This window comes from Peromyscus californicus, unplaced genomic scaffold, assembly GCF_007827085.1.
Source record: "Peromyscus californicus insignis strain IS unplaced genomic scaffold, ASM782708v3 Scaffold_12__1_contigs__length_115047231, whole genome shotgun sequence".
Classification (NCBI taxonomy): Eukaryota; Metazoa; Chordata; class Mammalia; order Rodentia; family Cricetidae; genus Peromyscus; species Peromyscus californicus.
This window is the reverse complement of record NW_026294413.1, coordinates 69,210,134-69,234,503: the sequence shown is the minus strand read 5'-3', so window position 1 is coordinate 69,234,503 and position 24,370 is coordinate 69,210,134. Positions and strand designations below refer to the sequence as shown.

Genomic DNA, 24,370 nt, shown 5'->3' with positions numbered 1-24,370 from the left:
CGAGGCAGAGGCGGGCAGATCTCTGAGTTCGAGGCCAGCCTGGTCTACAGAGAGAGTGCCAGGAACTCATAGAGTTCCAGGCTGCACAGAGAAACCCTGTTTCAAAAAAACCGAAATAAAATAAAATAGTGAAAAAATAAAAAAGGCACCTGATATCAACCTCTGGCCCCCACACACATGTGCATATACATGCACATATGCACACCTGTGCTATATAACACATAAATAGAGGTGGTAGCTTGGAAAAACTCCAGTCCCATTCCTTCACTTTAGTGACTATCAAACCTGTTTTTCATCATGATTATGGCCTGTTGGTTTTCAAAGATATCCATGGAGCTTGATGAGACATGAATACAGTTGAAAGGTTACAATGTTAACTGCTTTTACTCACATTCACAGTTTTTTGTTTTTATTAATGTACATTTTCCAGATTGCCACCAAATCTTTAAAATTTAAGGAGTTCTGAAATGATATTCTGACTGGTTTTGCAAACTTTCTCCTTGTCTTGGATGTTGGGGATCATTTTTGGAGCTCTGTGTCACTCTCTTTTAACTGATGTCTCTCCTAGACAGTTTCATGACTCTTGTCTCTAACTACACTTTCAGTGCCATCTTAAAGGGAAAGCCAAAGAAAGCACATCCACATTAAAGCACTTCAAGGCAGAGATGGCCCCTGACCTCCACACTCAAGAAAGGGAAAAGAGTACCTTTATGAGGTGCTGCTAAGTGACTTAGGAGCTTTTTCACTTACCATTAGCCCAACCCTAAAATATATACAAAAACCTTTGATGTCATTTCCTTCACACTGACCCCAAATCCCTTCTGGATGATCTCACTGGCTCGTATTTATGCTTTCCAGAAACCCCTTCACCAGCGTCAACTCGTAGCCTCTCTTACAGGTAAGTAATATTGCACTTCCTTTTTTGTGTGTGTTTGTTTTTGAGGCAGGGTCTCATGTAGTTCAGGCTGGCCTCAAACTCACTATGTAGCTGAGACTGCCCTTGAACTCCTGATCCTCCTGCCTCTGCCTCCAAGTTCTGGGATCACAGGCAAGCACAACCATACATAGTTGCCTTGTTTCCTTTTCTAGGGATGTGTTCACAGTGATTCTGCCAGCATTCCTAGAGTTCCTTATTGGCTTATTCTACTGGCATTCATAATCTGTAGTTTATGAGAAGATGAAGAGTACTGTGTATAATATTCATTCAAGTAATTGTCTTCTCAGTTGTAGGCAGGGTTTTCTCTCCTCTCTGGCCTAAAAGCTCACTTTTTATATACACTTCTACCTTTCTCTTTCCTCCATTGAGTTTACCTTTGTTATTGTTGTTAGTTGATTAGTTTTTGAGACAGTGTCTTGGTCTATAACCCTGGCTATCCTGGAACTCACTATGTGGACCTGCCTGGACTTGAACTTGTTTCAATCCTCCTGCCTCTGTGGATCCAGACCCCTGGGATTAAAGTTGGGATGGTGCAATTCTAGCTTTATTGATGCTTTTATTTCCATTCCTTAGACCTTCATCTGCCTCCTCTGGACAGGGGGTTTCTTTTAGACCATTCCTCAGTGGGGACTCAGGCCACACAAGAGTCCTTACTCCCAACAATTCTGGTAAGTTAATGTTCTCAAGTTTCCTTTACAGTGAGGGGAAGGTCTGAATTTTGCCTGAATAGTTCAAACCTGTCACCAGTTGAATTCTATTATGTACAGTTTGGAGGATTAGGCTGGATCCTTCTTTCATGTTGTCCTCAAACTAGGGATGAAACCCAGGACTAGGGCCTTCCTATGTGTCCTAATTACAAATTAGACTTCCTGAGACAGGGTCTTGTGCAGGTCAGATAGCCTCGACCATCAGTGAGGTCCAGGTTTATCAAAACTGTGATTGCCCTGCATCTGCCTCCCAAGTGTTTTAACTATGGGCACAGACCACCAGGTTTGGCTTTTTTACATCCCAGTTGAGGTTTGGTAAGAGGGCTCATCAGGTAAAGGCTTTCTGCCAAGTCTGGTGATATGAGTTTGATCCCTAGGACCCATGGGTGTGGAAATTGTATGATGGAAGGCAAGAAAACCAATTCCTCAAAGTTGTCCTCTGACATCCATCTGTGCATCATGGCTCCTGTGTGTGTGTGTGCTGGTGCATGTGTACACACATACATAATAAATGTAAAAAACTGAACTCTGGATTTTTAGATCCCAATTGAACATGTTGGGAGTTCATTTCCAAAGGCTGTAAAATCCAGTGTCTGTTTTTAAAGACCTGATGTTCCCAGCCTTGCTCCACATTTTTACACTGCCTCTTTCCACTCCAGTTAAACTCTAGCCTCAGACTGTTCTGTCCACATGCCACCGTAGAGAGCTGTGTTGGCATGAGAAAGAAAATTGATATGATGGCCCATTTCTCAAAGTGCTTAGCTAATTGTTTTCAGACATGGTTTCTTTTATTAGCCCAGGCTGGCCTGGAATTCCCATTGTAACTGAGGCTAGTCTCCCAAGGGCTGGGATTACAGGATTACAGGTATGTACTTTAAAAAATATATACATATTACACATACATATATATATATACATACATACATACATACATACATACATGTCTTCCCATGTAGTCCAGGCTGGCCTTGAACTGTCTGTGGCCATGTTGGTCTCAAACTCATGATTCTTTTGCCTTGATTTTACAGATACTGAAATTACAGGCATATACCACTGTGCCAAGCTACTTAATAGTCTTTCCCTTTCCAAGTAGTATTCTTTATTTAAGAGCTCACTAGATATCGTGGCCCACGATATCTAGTAACATGACTGAGAAACTGCCCAAGTACATTATCTGTCACAATTCTGTCCTATCCTTCAGGTCAGAGGGAGAGCAGAGCCACACCAGAGAATCTTCCTGGTTTCCAACTTCCAGTCCTACAGGTGATGTCTGGAGGCCTAACTTGTATGTGTGTAGAACTGTTGAAGTTAGGTCTTCACACTAAAGGCTGAGGCCTAGGGTGGTAAAAGGTAACCAGTGGCAAGTGACACAGGTGTCACCGTGACACACAAGTGCTTTCGGATGCTCGCAGTTTCATGAGTCTGTCTTACTGACAGACTAGTTTGCTGGTTTGGTGTTTTCTAAAATTAAGTCACATAACAGTAATTAGTCTTGGCCAAAAGCACACAGACATTTCCAGTAGTTCCACAACAAAGTTTTTGTTTTGTCTTGGGTACTGGGTACCTTGTGCATGGTAAGTAAGTACTCTCCCAGTCGTCTGTATCCCCAGACATTTTCCATTTTTTTTTTTTAAGATTTATTTATTGTGTATACAGTGTTCTGCCTGCATGTGTCCCTGCAGGCCAGAAGAGGGCACCAGATCTCATTACAGATGGTTGTGAGCCACCATGTGGTTGCTGGGAATTGAACTCAGGACCTCCCGAAGAGTAGTCAGTGCTCTTAACTGCTGAGCCATCTCTCCAGCCCCATTTTCCATTTTTAAGTCAGATCTTCGTGAGTTGACCAGGCTAGCCATGCATCAGTCTCCCAGACAGCTGTGATTACAGGCCTGCACTATCAGCCAGGCAATGAAAAGTCCTTTTCAATGGAATGTATCTTTTGGATGAACAAGGAAGAGCATTTATTTCTCGAGGTGAATTTATGGGACTAATTCTAATTCAAACAACAAAAGGAAAAGGTGTAGTGGAAGTCTGTAAGGAGATCCAGTAAGTGAAAATTTCAGTCTTGCCTTTTAATTCCAATTTTGTGTCTTGAGTTTTGAGATTTTTTTTTTTTTTTTTTTTTTTTTTTTTTTTGGTTTTTTCGAGACAGGGTTTCTCTGTGTAGCTTTGCGCCTTTCCTGGAACTCGCTTTGGAGACCAGGCTGGCCTCGAACTCACAGAGATCCGCCTGGCTCTGCCTCCCAAGTGCTGGGATTAAAGGCGTGCGCCACCACCGCCCGGCGAGATTTTTTTTGAGGCTATTTTCACTGAAAGTTTCTCAGGAACCAAGAAACAGTTCCTGCATAGTAAAATTGGGATATATTTATTTCCATAATCCAAGATACCCTTTTAAAAAATTAATTTTTTAAAATTTATTTATGTATATAAGTACTCTATCTGCATGTATGTCTTTATACCAGAAGAGGGCATCAGATCCACTATAGATGGTTGTGAACCACCATGTGGTTGCTGGGAATTGAACTCAGGACCTCTGGAAGAGCAGCCAGTGCTCTTAATCACTGAGCCATCTCTCCAGTGCCCCTAAGATGCCCTTTATTTTTTTTGTTTGTTTTTTTGTTGAGGAATACTTTATTTTGGAAAAGAAAGAACATTTATTTATTTATTTATTTATTTATTTATTTATTTTAATGCCAAATGCTGTTTACTGAAGGAGGGAAGAGGTCTTAAATACAGGCTTACAGCACAATGGGAGAACCCCGGAGGGCAGAAGTTCGCTATCGATGTTTTACAATCTTGCATCTAAGCTGTAAACGCCCATTATGCAGGATACACAGACAAGGATTTTTCCTTAAGCATTCAGGAGGGTGGAACCCGGCAGGGAATTAGCATAGGGAAGATATCAAGGTCAAGGTCAGCAAGCAAGGCAACAGTTACCTAAAACGGGGGCCAGGACCCTACAGGTCCCCCTTTTACTAAAAAATGAGCTTCTGACTTAGGTTGCGTGGATGCCCTTTATTTTATCAGTAAAAAATCAAAATTTAAGTAGGGCTTAGTGGCTAAAGCCCTCAGCTACTCAGAAATCTCAGCTACTCAGAAACTGGGGCAAAGGAGGACCACAAGTTCAAAGCTAAGCCTGTGCTATAGTATGAGTTTCAGGCCTTAGTAAAACCCCATCTGAAAAATGAAAATTAGCCAGGTACTTACAATCCTAGGTTTCCAGGTGAAATAGGAAGATCACAAGTTTGAGGCCATCTTGAGTTACACAGGAAGTTCCAGGTCAGGTTGGCCAGAGACCTGTCTTAGATAAAAAGAATAGACAAACTAGAGATATAGGTCAATGATAAGTGTGCTTGCTTGGCATATACAAGGCCTTAGATGATATCCTTAAAACAAGAGAATAGGGCTGGAGAGATGGCTCAGAGGTTAAGAGCACTGGCTGTTCTTCCAGAGGTCATGAGTTCAATTCCCAGCAACCACATGGTGGCTCACAACCATCCATAATGAGATCTGGCGCCCTCTTCTGACCTGCAGGTGTATATGCAGACAGAACACTGTATACATAATAAATAAATAAATCTTTAAAAAAAAAAAACTGGTGTTTTTAAAAAAAAAAACAAGAGAATAAATGGACTGAATCTACCAGGTTGAACTCGATCCTCAGGGAAGTCTTTGCCCTGGAGGAGATGGCAATGGGGGGTGGGCTGGGGGGAAGGGGGGAAGGGTTGGGGAAAGAGCAAGGGAATCCGTGGCTGATATGTAAAATTAAGTTAAATTATAAAATAAAAAAACAAACAAGAGAATAAAAAGAAATTAAGGTCTAATAATGAAACCAGTTTCTTTGTATGTAAATGAAATGTTTTTTAAGTTTAAAAAAAAAAGGTCAGGCCAGGCTGCAGGCTGCGCTGGCACATGCCTTTAATCCCAGCACTCGAGAGGCAGAGCCAGGTGGATCTCTGTGAGTTCAAGGCCAGCCTGGTTTACAGATCGAGATCCAGGACAGGCTCCAAAACCACACAGAGAAACCCCTGTCTTGAAAAACCAAAAAAAAAAAAAAGTCTAGGCATGTAGCTCTGTTGATAGAGTGCATGCCCAACATACACAAAGCCCTGGTTCAATGCCCTGCTCTTCATAAAACTAGGTGCATGCACTCAGGAGATGGACCAGAAAAATCAAAGGCATCCTTGCCCACATATCAAGCTCAAGGCTCATGTCTCAATGGAGAGAAGAAGAAGGGACAGGAAAAGAAGTTTTTTATTGCTGCTGCTGTTTTTCTTTTCTTTTTTAGATATTAGGAGCCCAGCATAGTGACAGCACACCTGTGATCCCAGCATTTAGGAGGTAGAAGTAGGAAGATTAGGAGCTCAAGGCCAGACTGAGATACCTGAAACTGTCTCAAAACCACCACCACCAACAACAACAACAACAAAAAACACCCAAAAAACCTGAGGTTTGAGCTGTAAGAAGCAACACTGAAGAAACAGCATCCCTCTCATAGAACCTTACAAACAGAGATTAACCTACAAAGAAATACAAGAGACCTACAAATATGTGGCCCCAAGTTGAATCCTGTTAGAAACACATTTATAACTGGGTGTAGTGGTACACACCTATCATCTGAGCACTTGAGAGGTCAAGGCTGGAGGATCAGGAGTTCAAGATCATCCTAGGCTACATAACAAGTTTGGAGGCTAACCTGAGCTATGTGAAACCCTATCTCAAAAATAAAAAACCCTGCATCTATGAGATACTTGAGGAATCTTATTCTGTTGGGCACTATTAAAGATTTTTTTCTGGGACAGGGTCTCACTTGTAGCCCTGACTGTTCTAGAACTCACTATGTAGACCAGGCTGGCCTCAAACTCAAAGAGATCTGCCTGCTTCTGCTTCCTGAGTGCTGAAATTAAAGGTGTGCAACACTATGCCCCAAACTTTAAACACCGAGTAGTATTTTAGGTCTGATGAGTCTATATTTACCCACATATAAGAGCAAGTACATACACATATATATGTAAATATAAAAATTTATGGATAGGAAGTGTGGTGGTCTGAAAGGAAATGATCCCCCCAAAGGGATTGGCACTATTAGAAGGTGTGGCCTTGTTGGAGGAAGTATATCACTGTAGGGGTAGGCTTTGAGGTCCTTTTTGTTCAAGCTTCCCTCAGTGTGACAGTTGACTTCCTATTCCTTGCAAGCCAAAATGTAGCCAGCATGACATATGCATGCATGCCACCATACTCCCCACCATGATTATAACGGATTTAACCTCTAAAACTGTAATCAAGCCCCTCCAATTAAATGTTTTCCTTCTAAGAGTTAACAGTAGACATGGTGTCTCTTCACAGCAATAAAAACCCTAACTAAAACAAGTTGGTACCAGGGACTGGGGTATTGCTGTGATAGGCCTGACCATGTATTTGTTTGGAGGAATTTGGACTTTGGTAATTTGGGTTATGAAAGAAGTGGAATGCTGTAAGCACGGCTTAATGGGGCAAACTAGTAGGAGCATGGAAGACAAGGTGCTAAGAGTGGGGGGGGGGGCTCACTCAAGAGGTTTCAGAGGAGAAGAATTTTAGTATGTTGCTTGGAGATCATTTTTGTGATATTTTGGTGAAGAAAGTGGCTGCCTTTTACCCTTGTCCAAAGAGTCTACCTGAGGCTAAAGTGAAGAGTTTTAGATTAATTCCATTGGAAGAAATCTCAAAACTGTCTAGTATAGACACTATTGTGTGGATATTAGTGGTAACTCTAATGAAAATTTATAGTGAAAAGAAGCAAGCTGAACAGGGTAAATTACAAAAAGTAAATTTTGAGGAGAAAAAGAGCACCAGGAAGTGGAATGGAGCTAAATCCTGTGTTCAAGGAGATAAATGGGTTAAGAAATGTAATAAAGGGAGTGGTGACCTCAGGGCAAGATCCCACCCAGCTAAGTTTCCAACTTGTGGAAAGACACTAAAGAAAAGCTTAAGAGCTGGGCATGGTGGGATACACCTTTAATCCCAACACTGGGAAGGCAGAAGCTGCCAGATCTGAGTCTGAGGCCAGCCTGGTCTACAGGGCAAGTTTTAGGACAGCCAAGGTTAGGCAGTAAATGACAGAAAGCTGGTGAAGATGTAATTGAACAAGGAGGCCATGTTCCAGCCCCAGGAAGCAGCAGAGAGTTCAGGACAGAAGAAAGGAGTTATGGAATAATGCTACTGAGGCCAGGCATGTGTTGGAGGAGTCCCTGAATAGAGACCTAGTAAAGAGGCTGTTGTATGAAGCTGTGAAAATGAAGCCTGGATTGTGTTGGAGAACCCAAGTTGTTAGAGATGCCAGAGTCTTGGGATACCTGCCAAGGAGAGTTGCTAATAGGGAGTAGAACAAGCCCACGAGAAAGAAGTGTGTTGTAGTCAACAAAGCTGAACAGAGTTGGAGATATGAAGAACATTTTGACATCAGACACAGAGCTGCAGAGTTTGGAGTTTGCCCAGTTGGTTTTCGGTCTTGCTTTGGTCCAGTATTTCCTCACTATGCTCCATTCCCTGCATTTTGGAATGGTAACGTATATCCTGTGTCATAATATGTTGGAAGTATGTGATCTTTTTTATTTTGATTATTTATAGGGATATCACAGTTAAGAGATTACATAAATCTCAGAAGAGACTTTGGACTTTAAGACAAATTTGAGAGTATTACAGACTATGGGGACTTTTGAAGTTGGACTGAATACGGTTTTTGTTTTTTTTTTAACTGTGATATGGTCAGGGAGTAGAATGTGGTAGTCTGAAAGGAAATGACCCCCAAAGGGAGTGGCATTGTTAGGTGGTGTGGCCTTGTTGGAGGAAATGTCACTGTGGAGGTGATCTTTGATGGTCTCTTTTGTTCAAGCTTCCCTCAGTGTGACAGTCAGTTGACTTCCTGTTCCCTGAAAGCCAAAAATGTAGCCAGCATGACATCTGTGTGCATGCTTCCGTGCTCCCCACCCTGACAAAAATGGACTGAAATTCTAAAACTGTAAGTGAGCTACTCCAATTAAATGTTTTCCTTATAAGAGTTGCAATGGGCATGTCTCTTCACAGCAATAGGAACCCTAAGACAGCACATTAAATGGTATCTAGATTTTGCTTTAGTATAGTTTAGTAGAAAGAGGCAATAGAATATATAAATAAAATATTGGCCATGAATTGGGGTTTTTTTGTTTTTGTTGTTTGTTTTGTTTTGGTCTTTTTTTTTTTTTAATGTTGGATGATGGGTTCCTTATTCTAGTCTATCCTTTAAAACAAAACCTTTTAGGACTAAAGAAATGACTCAGGGGCTGGAGAGATGGCTCAGTGGTAGGAGCACTGACTGCTCTGACAGAGGACCTGGGTTCAATTCCCAGCACCCACATGGCAGCTCACAGCTGTCTGTAACTCCAGTTTCAAAGGACCTTACACCCATGGCAAAACATCAATGCACATAAAATAAAAATAAGTAAATTTAAAAAGAGAGAGAGAGAGAGAGAGAGAGAGAGATGACTCAGCATTTAAAAGTACTGGCTGCTCTTTCAAAGGATCTGGGTTGGATTCCTAGTACCCACGTGGTGGATCACAACCCTCTGTAATTCCGGCCTCCAGGGATCTCTGATGCCCTCTTTTGTGTGCAGAGGTACACAGACATACATGCAGCAAAACACCCTTAAACATAAAATTTAAAAAAGAAAACACTAAGAAATTGAAAATAATTATTGAAAAAGTGCCTCATTCCCAGAGGTGTAAGATCTCTACCTTCCTGGTAATTGCCTTTTGATAAGACAGTCAAATATTCCTGTCTTCCCAAAGTTTCTCATATACTTGACATTATCACAAAGTACTGACATATTCTAGAGTTTCTTAAGTAACAACAAAGCCCTCATCATACAGGATGTATCAAATCTTAGTTTGGGCTGGGTATAGTGGCACACACTTTTAATATCTGCACTTGGGAACCGTGCAGGCAGATCTCTGTGAGTTCAAGGCCAGCCTGGGAAAGCTCACAGGAAAAGTCATAGACAAGCTCTAGGAAAACAGGAGCAGTGAGACCCTATCTCAAAGATCAAATTTGGAAGTTAGTCATCACATGAGGAGACGTCATGGGGAAGCAATGACGGTTGGTTGGTTCTGTTCCATGTCATAACATGCAAATCTGTTCTCTGCCACAGACATTCTCCCAACAGAGGCAGATGGGACTAGCCAGGAGAGAAGGATGGAGCATTTCCAGATAGACATCCATCTTCCAGGTTTGAACTGTGCATAATGCTCAAGGATGGACTTCAGTGGGCAGTACCCTAGGGGACATAGGCTTGCAAAATGTGTACCTGCTGTTTCGTGGTTTCATTCTGCAGCTTGTTCTCTTGAACAACTTTATATTCCTTTTTCTCTTCAAAACATTAAAGACTTTTTAAAATATTGTGTATGTGTGAATGAGGGTATTCCACTTGCATATGGGTGCGTGTGGTGCCTGTGCCCTTGGAGGACAAAAGAGGGTGTGATCCCTAGAGCCCGTTTCACAGCAGTTGGTGAGCTGACGGACATGGGTGCTGGGGAACCCAGCTGGGCCTTCTTGACAAGCACAAAGCATGCTTACCTGCTGAGCCATCATCTCTCAGACCCTTGAATTGTTTACTAAATGTATTTTGTATATGTACCTGTTAGGGGTCAGAGGACAACTTGTGGGAGTCAGTTCTTTCTACCATGTCTGTCCTGAGGACCCAACTCAGGTCACTGGCTCTATCTTACAGCAATGCTCAAGAAAGCTTTTAGGTCTTATACTGGGCTTCAGGAAGATCATTCTCTCTCCCTCATATACTGCCTTTCATTACCTAGTTTGAAACTAAAGTTGCAGAAATCCTTGGCCTTATGGGGGCAGAGAGACTGGATAATATACTTATCCTGGTTCATTTCTGAATCTCACTTTTTAGCTTTGGACATTGCTTTCCTGTTGCCAATGTTAATAAGCAACACCTTAATTTATTTATTTATTTATTTTTGTCTTTTTTTTTTTTTTTTTTTCCAGAGCTGAGGACCAAACCCAGGGACTTGCACTTGTTAGGCAAGCACTCTACCACTGAACTAAATCCTCAACCCCAACCCTAATTTATTATACTTTTTTTTTTGTTTTTTGAGACAGGGTTTCTCTGTGTAGTTTTGGTGCCTGTCCTGGATCTCACTCTGTAGACCACGCTGGCCTCAAACTCACAGAAATCTGCCTGGCTCTGCCTCCCGAGTGCTGGGATTAAAGGTGTGCACCACCACCGCCCAGCTTATGCTTTTACTCATTGTTTATTCTACATCCAGTTGCTGTGAAATATTTTGATTTTCCTTTGTCAGAACAATAGGTAGAATAGATTTCCATCTTACTAAAGTATATAGATTAATAAAGAGGAAAACAATCATAAAAGAGATACCCTTTTATGGCCACTGCAACTCTTGTTATTACAGGTTCCAGAACAGTGGGATGAACAAGTGGAGTTACAGCCTGCTGTACTACTGAAGCATCAATAAATCTTGTCGTCTGACTGCTGGGAACCAAGTGTGTGCTGACAGATGCTGACTGTCCTCTAGTTTTCTATTTTTATTTACTTTACCGAAATGTGTCCTGAATCTTTAAAGAATAAAAATAGACTAAATCAGAAATAATTTAAGTGTGCTGGCGCTTGAAATTAGGGTGTCATACATGCTAGGCAAGAGGTCTGTCACTGAGCCACACACCCAGCCCTTAAATCAGACGTTAATGGACTTGACTACATTGAATCCCTAGACTCAGGCTGGGTATAGATGTAGCCCATTGGCAGAGTGCCTATCATACACAAAGGCCTGGGTTTGATCCCTAATAATGCATAAACTGGGCATGATGGCACATACTTTTTTTTTTTTTTCCCCGAGACAGGGTTTCTCTGTAGCTTTGGAGCCTGTCCTGGACTACCTCTGTAGACCAGGCTGGCCTTGAACTCACAGAGATCCACCTGCCTCTGCCTCCCGAGTGCTGGGATTACAGGCGTGCGCCACTACCGCCCAGCCCGCATATACTTATAATAACCGCTTGGGAGGTGGAAGCAGGAAGATCAGAAGTTCAACAACAGCCATGGCTTCACCATGAGTTCAAGGCAAGCCTTTATATATATACATGTGTGAATATATACATATAGATCTTTAAACCATAGGAGTGGCTAAATGGAGAAGAGAAGCAATTAGAAGAAAAACGATTTTATTGTTGGCCTTAATTATTTTAGCAATTTGGGGCTTTGCTCTATTTTCAGGTAACTAACCCATTGTTACCAGTGATCCCCAGTGTTGACATTTATTCTAGAACATCATTGAGTTAGAAGACCATGGTCCTTCTGTCCCCAAGACAGATCCTATAAAGAGGGAAACATTTCTTGTTAGATACAAATTGAACCAGTAGCAAAAAAGGAGAAAACAAAACAAAAAACCAACAGTCTCTTACCAATCTGGACAGAAAGTGGTATCAAGTTTGTAAATCCAAACCTGTAACATCCCCACCACCCTTCTCCTCTGTCACACTGTGACGTTATGTTTCAAGACAGGCTCTTACATAGTCCAGGTTGGCTTTTAACTTGATATGTAGTCCAGGCTGGCCTTGAACTCCTAGATTTCCTGCCACACCTGCCAAGTGCTGTAGTCACAGGCACCATGCCTGGCTCATCATGCTGTAAAGGGCGAGTCCCCTAATTCCCCCTTCCAATAAATATACAAATATTCACAACCTGATTATTAAAATTTTTCACAAATTCTGTAAGGAGTTACCCTGAGACAATAGAAATAAAATGGTAGAAGGCAGATTGGTCCAGTATCAGAAGCAAGAGCATTCTGCTTGTGTGAGTGAGCAACAAAAGGAGTGGAAACACCCGACTGGTATGAGGGAGGGTCTGACAAAGCTGGGACAGTGCAGATCCCAGCTGCAGTGTGCATGGCCATGTGCTCAGAAAGACAGGGACGGGCACAAAGCAGCCTTGTATGCTCTGACAGATGGTGGGATTTGGGGTACACTGAGATCCTAAGCTGGTCACAATACTCTCCATTCCAGGTCCCACAGAGGTGTGGGGCTGAGACAAGGCTTAAGTGTACTAACGAGAAAGAACAAGAGGAGAGCAAGGGCCCTTTCCAGCCATTGTTTGCCCAGATCCCTGGCCCTCTCCACATGAGGCTAGAGAATTGGGTTTCTGTTGATCCAATTCCTTAGTTTGTATCCTGGTCACCTCCCCAGTCTATTGTCAAATTACTATCCTGTCTTGCCCACTATGAACACAAAACTTTTTAGTTCTTTGAGACCGAGTGTTTCAAAAAGGTTTAAACGGTCAATAAGGTGGTTTATCTTTCAGTAATAGACCCCCCCTTTTCTTCCTCAACCCCCCTCAGTCTTGTATGGCATCATCATCATCAACATCATCTTCCTCCTCCTCTTCCTCACCATCTTCTGGCAGTTCTTCATCCTCATCTTCATCCTCAGCCTCTTCATCTAGACAAACTACCACCTCCGCTGGCTGAGGCAATCGAGAGTCAAACCAGTCCAACACTTGCTGAGTGCTAAGTCTTGATGCCTGACTCAGTTTAAGGATGTCGGCTTCCTGCAGCTGCTGGTGGGCCGCCCAGTACCTCTCTAAAGGTCGTATGTCTGGTGGGGGTGGTGGGGCTGGCAGAGGTGGTGTCTTGGCCCATTCTTTCAAGGAATGAGTAGATGGTATAGGAATAGCTGGATCTTGAAAAGCAGACGTACCAAGTCCTGCATTGTCCCGAAACCATTTCAGTTGTCCATGCTTCAAGGCATATCGGGTATCACCAAACCACTGAATGATCTCAGGGCGAGGTAAACCAGTGATCTGTTCTAGTTTATGGTAATCTTCCCGTCGTGCCCACTGGCACTGCAGGAAAAAGGATTTGAGGATGGCCAGCTGTTCTTTGGTTTTGCGCTTAGTCTTTCGCTGGTGCTGCATGTCTGGTGAAAGGTACTCTGTGGGGCCAACCCTGCCTGCTACTGAGTTATTCCGTAGCCTTTGGGGCCAGGGTGGTTCTACGTGTGGGGACAGTGCCCGCTCACTGGGCGAGAATGACTGTGGTCTATAGCCCAAAGGCTGGAGGGGTTGAGGGGTGGCAGTGGTTCCATTAGCCAGTACCTGGAAAGAGGGAGATGGAGGTGTCCCACTAGGTGCTGATTCCTCCTTACAACCACTGACAAGTAATGAGATCGATGGCGGCTTATCCCCAGCACGTGGCTGATGGACAGCTGTGGGCTGATTCCAGGAAGCAGTCCTTCCACATGACTGGTCGGACCCCCTTTCTGCATGCTCCTTAGAGAGTCCACTGGTCTGAAGATCCTGACAAAAGTCTGATTGGTGGGGGAATGCTCTGCTGCCTGTCATCAGAAGTTCCTTCACTTTCTGGTGACTCTGTGGCAGCTGTGGTACCTGAGAGGGTTCCTCAGGCTCAACCTTCAATCCTTTCATCTGGGTGGGCTCACTAAGAGCCGGAGGACACAGTTCAAGAGCAACCTGCTCTGGAGAGGGCACTGGAGGTGTCTCCTGTGGGGGCCACACTGTATGATGCGTGAAAGAGAGAAGAGACTTGAAATGGAGCTGATCTCGGTGGTACACCACTCGGGCTCGAGTCTCTTCTATCTCTTCAGATGACCAGCTAATGCCACAGCGGAGGCGTTGGGCCATAAACCAGGTCTTTACCTTCTCCATCTGCAGCCCATACCGCAGGCAGAGGAGTGCAATGTCTGCCAGGCTTGGGTAGGGGAAGTAGCTGAAGGTCTGTAGCAGGTGTTCATTTCCATCCAGCTCACTGGTCTGTGCTGCTTGAGTCCACACAAGCTGTAGTTCCTCAGAGATCGGAGGGAGGCAGATGAGCCCTGCTGCCGAGCTGTTAAGACTGCCGGCATCTTTACTAGGAGGCATGGTGTGCTCCGGCGTGTGCCCTTCAGAGACAGCTGTAAGGAGAAGAAAAACAGCTCCATCACCGAGGCTCTTCTGGCCCATCTTTTAATTTTTACCAAATTGCTAGACACCAAACAATTTTCTATTTGAATCATGTTGTACTGCTCCTAAAATGCTTCAATCATTTCTCGATTTTCACAATCCTGTCATCAGAACCTGCCATAATTCCTGGTTCTTTATATGAAACACAGAGTCCACAGAAGTTGGGATAAAAATGACCCCAAGTAATTCTGTCTTTAGAGGCTAAGGAAAAAACGTTATCCCCCCCCCCCCCACCAAAGCCTTTACCTTTCCAATTTCAATTTGCTTCTGAAAGCTATCACTCACTCTCCCCTTGAAGTTCATGGAACAGTACTCACAGACTGAATACTAAACCACAAAAACCAGAATGCAGTAATGCAGTAATCTCAGAATGATTTCTCTTTAGTGCCTAACGATCTTGGATTACTCCCAGAACACAGAGACAGGAAACCAAGCCATCAAGTCGGCATGGAAGTGTAGACCTTCAACCTGGCACCTGGAGGCTGGTCAGGCATGGGAATGTATATTTACAACTGGCACTTGGAGATTAGCCAAGACTAGGAGTCCAGGAGTTCAAGGCCAGCCTAAACTACTTAACCCTGTCTCAAAGCATACAAACAAAAAGCCAACAAGGAAATAGAGTGGGAGTACTGTGCCTAGCCTCATGCCCCCCCCCCAACCCTCACTTGCCTCCTTTCTTGGAAATGGGAGTGAGTTCTGTGAACAGGAAGCTGCATTCAGAGTACTTTAAAGCCCTGAACTCAGATGGATTTTCTCCCCTACCCAAGTAGGAAGACTTTGAGGCCAGGATCTTCTGATAAAAAGAGCTTACTCCCCCTGTGTTGGGTCTTCCCCCTGTGAGGGGGAAGTTTCCTCCCTCAAGTCAACTTAACAAAAGTTTTCCCTTCTCGGAGTCTCCTCTTACATCTCAGACTCTAGGGAGCCCAGAGATGAACCCTGCCCCCCATTAACAGCCCACTGCACAGTTCAGCTTGCTCCTCAAAACCAGGTGGACAGGTTCATTAAACACTAAGGCTAGCTCCTGCGGCTCCCCAGCAGCAGCACTGCTCCCGGGGTTGTGAACAAGGGGACCTATTCATTCCTCAATGCCTGTGAAGCTAGTTCCCAGAATATTCTGTAAACATTTTCATTCCACTCAGTCCTTAGGCATTAGAGGTGTTTTAACACATCATGCTTTATTCCTGGAAGAGTCCCATTCGTGTTTATATTACTTCTGGTTTGTTCAGGATAGGATAGGATTCCCGTGTTGGGCTGGAGAGATGGCTCAGAGGTTAAGAGCACTGACTGCTCTTCCAGAGGTCCTGAGTTCAATTCCCAGCAACCACATGGTGGCTCACAACCATCTGTAGCGAGATCTGATGCCCTCTTCTGGCCTGCAGGCATACATGCTGTATACGTAATAAATAAATAAACCTAAAAAAAAAAAAAAGATTCCCGTGTGAATGCTACTACTGATTGAGAAAACAAATTTCAGGTCCACAAAGGGCAGTGTGGGCTGGAGAGATGGCTCAGAGGTTAAGAGCACTGGCTGTTCTTCCAGAGGTCATGAGTTCAATTCCCAGCAACCACATGGTGGCTCACAACTATCCATAATGAGATCTGGCGCCCTCTTCTGACCTGCAGGTGTATATGCAGACAGAACACTGTATACATAATAAATAAATCTTAAAAAAAAAAAAAAAAAAAAAACAAAAAAAAAAACAAAGGGCAGTGTGTCAGGGGTTGCTGTTTTCACTTCTTTGGGGACCTCCAGGCCAGGCTAGTGCTGTAACACTAAAAGGTCAAAACCTAGGGGTTTATTTGCTTTAATCGCTAAAAAAAATTTAAATTAGATTTTACTTTATGAATGTTTTATCTGAATGTATGTATGTATGTATGTATGTATGTGTGTATGTATCACGTGTGGGTTTGGTGCCCACAAAGGTCAGAAGAAAGCATCAGTTCCCCTGGAACTGGAGTTACAGTTGGTTGTGAGCTGCCATGTGGGTGCTGGGAATGGAATCCAGGTCCTCTGGAAGAGCAACAAGTGCTCTTCACTGCTGAGCCAGCACCCCCTAGAGGCTTTAGGATTACAAAACTTCACAATCTTCGTGTTTGTTTGACATAGCTTTTTTGTTTGTTTGTTTGTTTGGTTTGGTTTGGTTTTCCCAGACACGGTTTCTCTGTGTAGTGTTGGCACCTTTCCTGGATCTTGCTCTGTAGCCCAGGCTGGCCTTGAACTCACAGAGATCCGCCTGGCTCTGCCTCCTAAGTGCTGGGATTAAAGGCGTACGCCGCCGTCACCACCCAGCTTGTTTGCCATAGCTTTTAACATTCAAATCTAAGAGACCCGAGTCCATGCAGACCCTAAAGCAATATACTTGAAGGGTGCTTTACAAGAGATGAGGCAGGTCTACGTGGAAGCAGCTTATGAATTCTTAGCTCCTGCTACTTTGCGGCTAGCTCTGAGAAATTGGGTAAGTCACTGAAACCCTAATAACCCTCCATCCCATTTGCCTCCTATGCAAAGAATGCTGCATGTATAGAAAAGTTACATATTGTCACCGAACATCTACTGTATGCCAGGCAGAATGCACTCAGAAACAGCAGCCTTTAGAGATGGGAGGTTTGGGGACCCCAGACTTGAGATCTACTGCAGCTTTCCTGTCTCCAGAACGCTGTTTGTCCTTAGCCAAGTTATTTCACCCAAGGCTTAGTTTCTTATCAGAAAAAAGTGGTACCTACCCAGGAAGTCTATACTGGGTAGAAGCCAAGGTCTTCTGGTAGGCAAGCGCTTTACCACTGAGCTATACAGCACTAGCCCTCATGATTTTATATTCTACATTTTGGGATTTGGATACAATTTCAGAATGAATTTTGCTGCTTTGGAAAAAAAAGGGGGGGCTGGAGAGAAGACTCGATGCTTAAGAGCACCTTGCTGCTCTTCCAGAGAACCCAGGTTCAGTTCGAGCAGCCACAGGGCACCTTATTGCCATCTGTAATGCCAGTCCCAGAGGACCTGATGCCCTCTTCTGGCTTTTGTGGGCATTGCATGCATGTGGTGTACAGACAATACTCATACATGTGAAATAAAAAAAAATAAAAATCAGGGCCACAGACAAGTCTTATAGGGATAAAGGCACTTTCAGCAGAGCCTACAACCTGAGTTTGATTCCTAGGACACATGGTGGAAAGAGAGAACCAACTCCCACAAGCTGTAGCCAAGGAATTGTCTAGTCAGTGTGAAGAGAACTGACAGAAGACTATGAGGTATGTGCAGCTACATGTCTCAAGCAGAATCCTATTCATGAGGTCTGCTATCCTTCAGCTTCTCACAGCACAAACTGGATTACTGCAGTACAATGCACACTAATACAGTATCTTATTGTATAGTCTATATCTGGTTTTCATAATACACAGGTTGTAGAATTCCTGAAATAGAATGTTGGCTTTTACTTATTATTATTATTATTATTATTTTGAGACAGGGTTTCTCTGTGTAGCTCTGACTGTCCTGGTACTCCTTCTGTAGTAGACCAAGCTGGCCTCTGCCTCCGGAGTGCTGGGATTAAAGGCACGCATCACTGTGGCTGACTAGAATGTTGTTTTATATCAAGACATAGCTGCATAGCTGGTAATCCTCTGGAAGAATCTGTTTTGTAATTAGGAGCATACTGTAACCAGGATGGCTCATAAGAATGGCAAGTAGGGGGCCAGGCATGGCGCACACCTTTAGTCCCAACACTGAAGGGGGAGGCAGGCGGATCTCTTGAGTTTGTGGCCAGCCTGGTCTACAAAGTGAATTCCAGGACATCGAGGGCTATGTAGAGAGACCCCATCTCAACAACAAAAATGACAAGTAGGATGGACTCCACAACTACAACTGTCAATATTCTTGTGCCTCCATTTTGGATTGGGCAGAGAAAGCGAATCAAAACTAGAGGGTTTCTACCTGGGGCAGAGATGGTGGTGGTGGTGGTCTATCTATTATGCATAATCACACCTGCACCCTTATTACAGATGCCAAATGTAGTATTCTGCTTAGTCATTTATTTAAAAACTGTACTCAGCCAGGCGATGGTGGCACACGCCTTTAATCCCAGCACTCGGGAGGTAGAGCCAGGCAGATCTCTGAGTTCGAGACTAGCCTGGTCTACAGAGCAAGATCCAGGAAAGGCACCAAAACTACACAGAGAAACCCTGATCTCGAAAACAAAAACAAAAAACTATATTCAACACTCTTCCCCCCTTTGACTTCTAACATCCCCAGCCAGATGGAAAGGACGAGCAGCCTAAACTTGCAGTTTAGATGCCCATTCACTGGTAGGGAAAAACAGGACTTTAGAATGTTCTGCTTGAACATAGGCTTGTACTAAAATAGAAGACAAAGTAGAAAACTAGATATGATCCTGCTCTTCCCTAAGTCTTTATTCACATAAGATCTCAAGTACTGCCTAAGGTGTGCCTGGGTAGTACAAGGTTAAGGGCCTTAAGGACTTTTGTGATGTTTAGCTTACGTGCTTCTGAACTTTTTAAGATTATGAACTTCTATGGGAATCAGATAAAAATTACAGAACCCTTGGGCTGGAGATATGGCTCAGCACAGGTTCAGTTCCTAGCACCCATATTGACATGATTCATAACCACCTGTCCATCTTTAACTCCAGTTTCAGGGGATCTAGGGCCCTCTAACTTCCATGGGCTCCTGATCATACAGGGTGCACACAAACACACACACATACACATAAATCAATCTTTTGTTAAAAGTGGCAGATTCAGAAAATTATGACTTAAAAATTAAAATATCTCTAATAACATTCACATTTGCACTCAGAGGTCATTGCCAAGAGGCCAGCTTCAGAATCTCTGCCTTATTATAAGGCTTCCTAATTTAATGAAGGCAGTGTAGTATCTTACGTAAAAATGAACCATCAGTTAATGTGAACAAATGTAAGCGTAGGAGTCAAGAATTAAGGCTGTCTGGAAGGGGGTATCTGCGGCACCAGTTGGGGTGGTAATGGTGCTAAATGGTTCACAGATGACATGACTAATACCCACTGTGTCCTGGGTACCCAAGGTTAGCTACTCTCTAGTGCAACAGTCTGGCTTTATTCAGTTGTCTGGGTGCTTGCAACAGTGTGCTTCTTCAACTGTTTATTCCCGTGTGTGGCTGCCCATTTCTGGGTATTTGTATACTATCAATTAAACATCATGAAAACCTATTAAAATATGAAAACTAAGTCACCTCAAGGGCCAAGCCAACTCAGGAAGAACAAATTCGAGGCCAGCCTGAGTTACAGAGTAAAACTAGATAAACAGAAAAATTAAATGCTTTGGAGAGACTAATTCAAGACTATGCATCAAACCCTGCCCAGTTAGGGCAACTGTAGACTGAACTGAGTGTGCTCCGTTCAGGTGGGTTCCCAGTGTCCAATCTCGATTCACTCTGAAGAATGCCACACTGGAACACATACCCATGATCAGAGTGAGTAGCTCTCATGTAGAGTGGCATAGTAGAGTTACCTGGGAAACTTACAAGGCCACCCTCCTCCCCATTCCCATCTGATTAGTGGACTGGAACGCAGGCATTCACAGTTTTATAAAGTTCTCAAGGTGCAGTTAATACTAGAAAAGAAGTTAAACAACACACCAAAGATTGGTGAAATCTGCTTCCAATGGTAAAGTTTAGGTTATTGCATGTAATTAATTTTTAGATTTCTGGCTTAACTATAGCTATAAATGGACTTCAAACACATGACGAAAAGGCTCGGACACAACATCGACCTAGGCCCACACTGATTTTCAAGCAAGTTTGAGTTTTCTTCCAGTTTACAAGTCTGAGATGGGGGCGCAACACCGGGAACCTGCGAGGACTTTTCGTTTCCTGGTTGGCTGTCTCAGTATGGAGGGGCACGAGAGTCAGGGACCGGTTTCCTTTAAATCTTTCATTCCCAAATGGCATTGCTCCCCAGAAGTAAGGTCCGGTTGCATATGCGTGTTGAGGTCGCCAGGAGGTAGTCATGGGCATGGGGAAGACCTGGGAGGCAGTCGGAAGGGCCCGGAACTGGGTCGGAGAACAAAAAAGTTGCTGCAGCTGGAGCGGTGAGCCCCAGGAGGCAGGCGAACCTGCATCCTCGGGGAGGACGTCCCAACCCCTTCTTTCCCATCCCCCTACACACACTCCTTAGCCTCCCCGGGTTACAACAGACTCGAAAGTCCAGGGGAGGGAGGGGAGAAGGGGACAGAACCCGACGACTTCCAACGGAGGATTCTCCTCCCCCCTGGAGGATGGGGCTCTGAGGGTTGAGGTGTCGCACCAGCCGGGAGGCAGGCCCAGGGGCTGGGGGGTCGGTCACTCACCGCGGCGCGGCCCGGGCGGCGGCTCCCAGCCTCGCACCGTGGGCCGGGGCGGGAAAGGGGAAGAGGAGAGGGCAGGGTATCCAAGAGGGAGAGGGGCTGCGGGACCACGGGCTCCCTCCCGGCACGCAAGCCGCGCGGAGCCCTGGACCGCCGCTGCCCCCGCCCCCGAAGCGAGGCGCTCCGCCCCTTGCTCGCCCGGCTCGGGGGCGGAGGAGGGGCCGAGGTCCGGATTGGTGGGCGGGCACCGGCACAACGCACCGGACCGGCCATTGGCTGCCCGGGCCTTGGCCCAAGTCCGCGATTGGCTCCGCGGGCCTAAGCGGGTCACTGTGTGCGCGTAGGGCAGGGAAGATGTCTCCCAGGCCCCAGCGCGTTCAGCGCGTCTCTGCACCCTGCTAAGTTCTGATCTGCCTGCCCCCGCCACAGGGAAGCCCTTTTAAAATACCCCCAACACAGGTCTTAAACCGCAACCCAGCCGCCGCCAGTTGCGGCCGCGTAACGAAACGCGTTTTTAAACCCGCCGAGAACATGCTCAACGGGGATCAGAGGTTTTGGCCTCCAGAAAGACGAGCATCTTAAGAACCCGGAGACTTCGGCCACTTCTGAGGGCTACGTGGCCACAGACAGGTGTTTCCAATGATTTAATACTCTGGTTTTCGCTGTTGGGGTGTGACTAAATGTGCTGTTCACTAAACCATTTTCCCCTATGGTACAAAGTTCCCGACCAAATTGGGAATATTTACGATTTCCCATCTTACCTGGGAACAACACTTCCGAAGTGACTTCTGTTGTGGACGTTTGAAAAGGCCCAATCTTAACTATTTAGGTCACTACTCTTCCTTACCTACTGCTGCATGGATTTTTCTTGAAAAGAACAAATGGGGGCTGAAAAAAAAAAATGACTCGGAGATGAAGAGAGCACATGCTGCTCTTCCAGAGGACCTGAGTTAGGTTACCAGCACCTACATCACAACCACCTGTAACAAATTCTGAGGGATCTGAAGCCCTCTTCAGGACCTTGTGAGCACCTGCACTGACATGCTTATGTCCCCGTGTCGTCGCCGCCCCCCATTTTAAAAAATAAATATTAAAAAAAAATGCCTGCTCACCCCAAATATGGCACCAAAGACAGACCAAAGAGATGACTCCACCCAAGTATAGCTTGGTGAATCGGACTTTAATTGGAGTTATTTACAGAAACAGGAGCAACTTATCAGTGGTTGTGCCTCCCCACGCCCCAATAAAGTGTCTCTCTCTTCCTAACAACTGTTAACAGTTTATATATCCTCAGGGAATGGACGGAACCTGTGAACTCCCCCCAGCAACTCGGGATTTCTGTAAGGTGTGAGTGGGACCTCAGGAGCACCCTCCATGACAGAGTGTTAATGGGCTCAGTCTTGTGTGGATCTCCTGCAGGTAGCCACAGATGTACTTGAATTCAGGAGGGGACAGGAAGGGGACATTCCCTAAGGATAGCATTGCATTCCACAAGTCCTCTCTAAGAAACCAGGTACCAGGAGGAGAGGAGGGAGGGGAAACTGGTTGGTATGTAAAGTACACAAACAAAAATCAGTAAGAAAAAGGAAGAAAGAAAGAAACCAGGCACAAAACTCCCTTCGTTCTTCAGGGCTGCACTCCATGCAGGCTGACAGACATTTTAAATGTGTCTGCTTCGATGCTGAGCTGTATTTTCTGTGGCTAGTCCGTGATCTGCCTCCAATCCCCCTTCCTCACTACACTTAGTAACTCAATCTCCATATTAAAAGCCATCTATGTCCTTAAACACCCGATAAAAACATCGTGTGGTCAAACAAGAAAAACAGCTTCCTTTTTAAAGTTAGACACCTTTGATGTGTCCGGCTTTGAGCCATAGCTGTCGATATTTACAAGACATTCTTCTGGATAACAGTACAGTGTCCCATTGGTTGGTCTGTGATGAAGAAAGGGGAAATGGAGCATTGTGGGTGGGCAGCCCTCAGTTACCAGGGGTCGGGGTGAAGGCAGCATCCCCTCATAACTATTGGACTGGGCTGCTTGGGAAGAATCTGTGCTTGTTTGGCTGAAACAACAGGAGGGGCTGTCTGTGGGAACTAAGCACCTGACTGGAGAGTTTGGTAAATTACTTTGGGCACCATGGATTATCAGCTTAGAATTGTAAAAGATAACAACCGAGTCACATTGAGCTTTTCGAACATTCACTCCCCAGAGTTAGAGGGCTGAAGATGGCTTGCTGGTTAAGAGCACTTGATGATCTTCCTGAGGACTAGGGTTTGAGTCCCAGCAATCACATGGTTCACAACCATCTGTAACTCCAGTTCCAGGGGAATGCCCTCTTCATGGGCACCGCATGCGTGTGGTACATGGACATACGTGGTGCCAAACACTCAAACATTTCAAAGTAAAATAATCAAGAGGGTGGCTGGTGGGAGGAAAGAAAGAAGAAACTCCCGTAAACTGGTTCTGGAGTACAGGCTTGCTTATGGGTTTTAACCTTCAGGTTTAGAAGACACATTACCCAATTAATGAGCAGTCATCCAGGGTCACATTATAAAAAAGAACCTGCCTTTAGCAGGATGATATCCTCCTCAACTCTTCCAGGACTTGTACTTAAGACTGGGGACTCACCCCGGGCGGTGGTGGCACATGCCTTTAATCCCAGCACTCAGGAGGCAGAAGCAGGCAGAGCTGAGTTCCAGGACAGCCAAGGCCACACAGAGAAACCCTGTCTCAAAAAACAAAATAGGGATTGAGGATTTAGCTCAGTGGTAGAGCGCTTGCCTAGCAAGCATAAGGCCCTGGGTTCAGTCCTCAGCTCCGGGAAAAATAAAAATAAACAGAAAATGTCCATAGTGGAAATGTTAACTTAAGATTGATGTGTCCCACTCGGGCATGGTGTTTCACACCTTTGATCCCAGCACTGAGGAGGCAGAGGCAGGCAGATCTCTGAGTTCGAAGCCAGCCTGGTCTACAAACAGTTCCAGGACAGCCAGGGCTACACAGAGAAACCCTGTCTCAAAAAACAACAAAAGAAAAAAATGGATGTTTCCCTCCTTTCTTTCCCCTGCATCACACTTCCCCTCTGTCAGGTGGCAGTGGATGCCAGGCATGTTGAGATTGGCTGAGCTGGGATACACTTAATTTGGGTTTAGTAGGGGTACTTGTGTGGTTTACAGTTATATCTATGATAAATTATTATCCCACTGCTGGCATAGTTTCTGGACTGAACTGTCCTCCTATTCATGTTAAAGCAGCGAGGCAACAATAATAACTCCAATTTGTTTGTTTGGTTTTTTTTTTTTTTTTTTTCAAGACAGGGTTTCTCTGTGTAACAGCCCTGGATGTCTGGAACTCTCTTTGTAGACCAGGCTGGCCTAGAACTCACAGAGATT

At 44.7% G+C, this 24,370-nt stretch overlaps 2 protein-coding genes across 8 annotated transcripts in view; one reads left to right on the top strand and one right to left on the bottom strand.

Moving 5' to 3' along the window:
- The window catches only part of Rnf212b (ring finger protein 212B), a 41,692-nt gene extending 30,409 nt beyond the window's left edge, over positions 1-11,283 (top strand). For 3 of the 7 annotated variants that reach the window (XM_052733234.1, XM_052733235.1, XM_052733232.1), the window contains 5 exons: positions 859-898; positions 1,511-1,605; positions 2,846-2,907; positions 9,807-9,884; positions 11,086-11,283. In XM_052733234.1, the coding sequence (XP_052589194.1) occupies positions 859-898; positions 1,511-1,605; positions 2,846-2,907; positions 9,807-9,869 (260 nt within the window). In that variant the 3' untranslated portion in view covers positions 9,870-9,884; positions 11,086-11,283. Of the gene's footprint in view, positions 1-858; positions 899-1,510; positions 1,606-2,439; positions 2,510-2,845; positions 2,908-9,806; positions 9,885-11,085 lie in introns of those variants that run through there. The other 4 variants (XR_008217082.1, XR_008217081.1, XM_052733236.1 and 1 more) reach the window with 2 other exon arrangements.
- Positions 11,284-11,834: 551 nt separating this feature from the next.
- Homez (homeobox and leucine zipper encoding) lies at positions 11,835-21,224 on the bottom strand. The gene is made up of 2 exons (XM_052733230.1): positions 20,982-21,224; positions 11,835-14,593 (listed from the first exon to the last, which is right to left on the bottom strand). The coding sequence occupies exon 2, from the start codon at positions 14,559-14,561 to the stop codon at positions 13,020-13,022; it is 1,542 nt and encodes a 513-aa protein (XP_052589190.1). The 5' UTR covers positions 14,562-14,593; positions 20,982-21,224; the 3' UTR covers positions 11,835-13,019.
- Between the last annotated feature and the right edge of the window lie 3,146 nt (positions 21,225-24,370).

Excerpts from the sequence above, each read along its gene's own strand:
- Homez (XM_052733230.1), bottom strand. The coding sequence starts at position 14,561 with ATGCCTCCTAGTAAAGATGCCGGCAGTCTTAACAGCTCGGCAGCAGGG.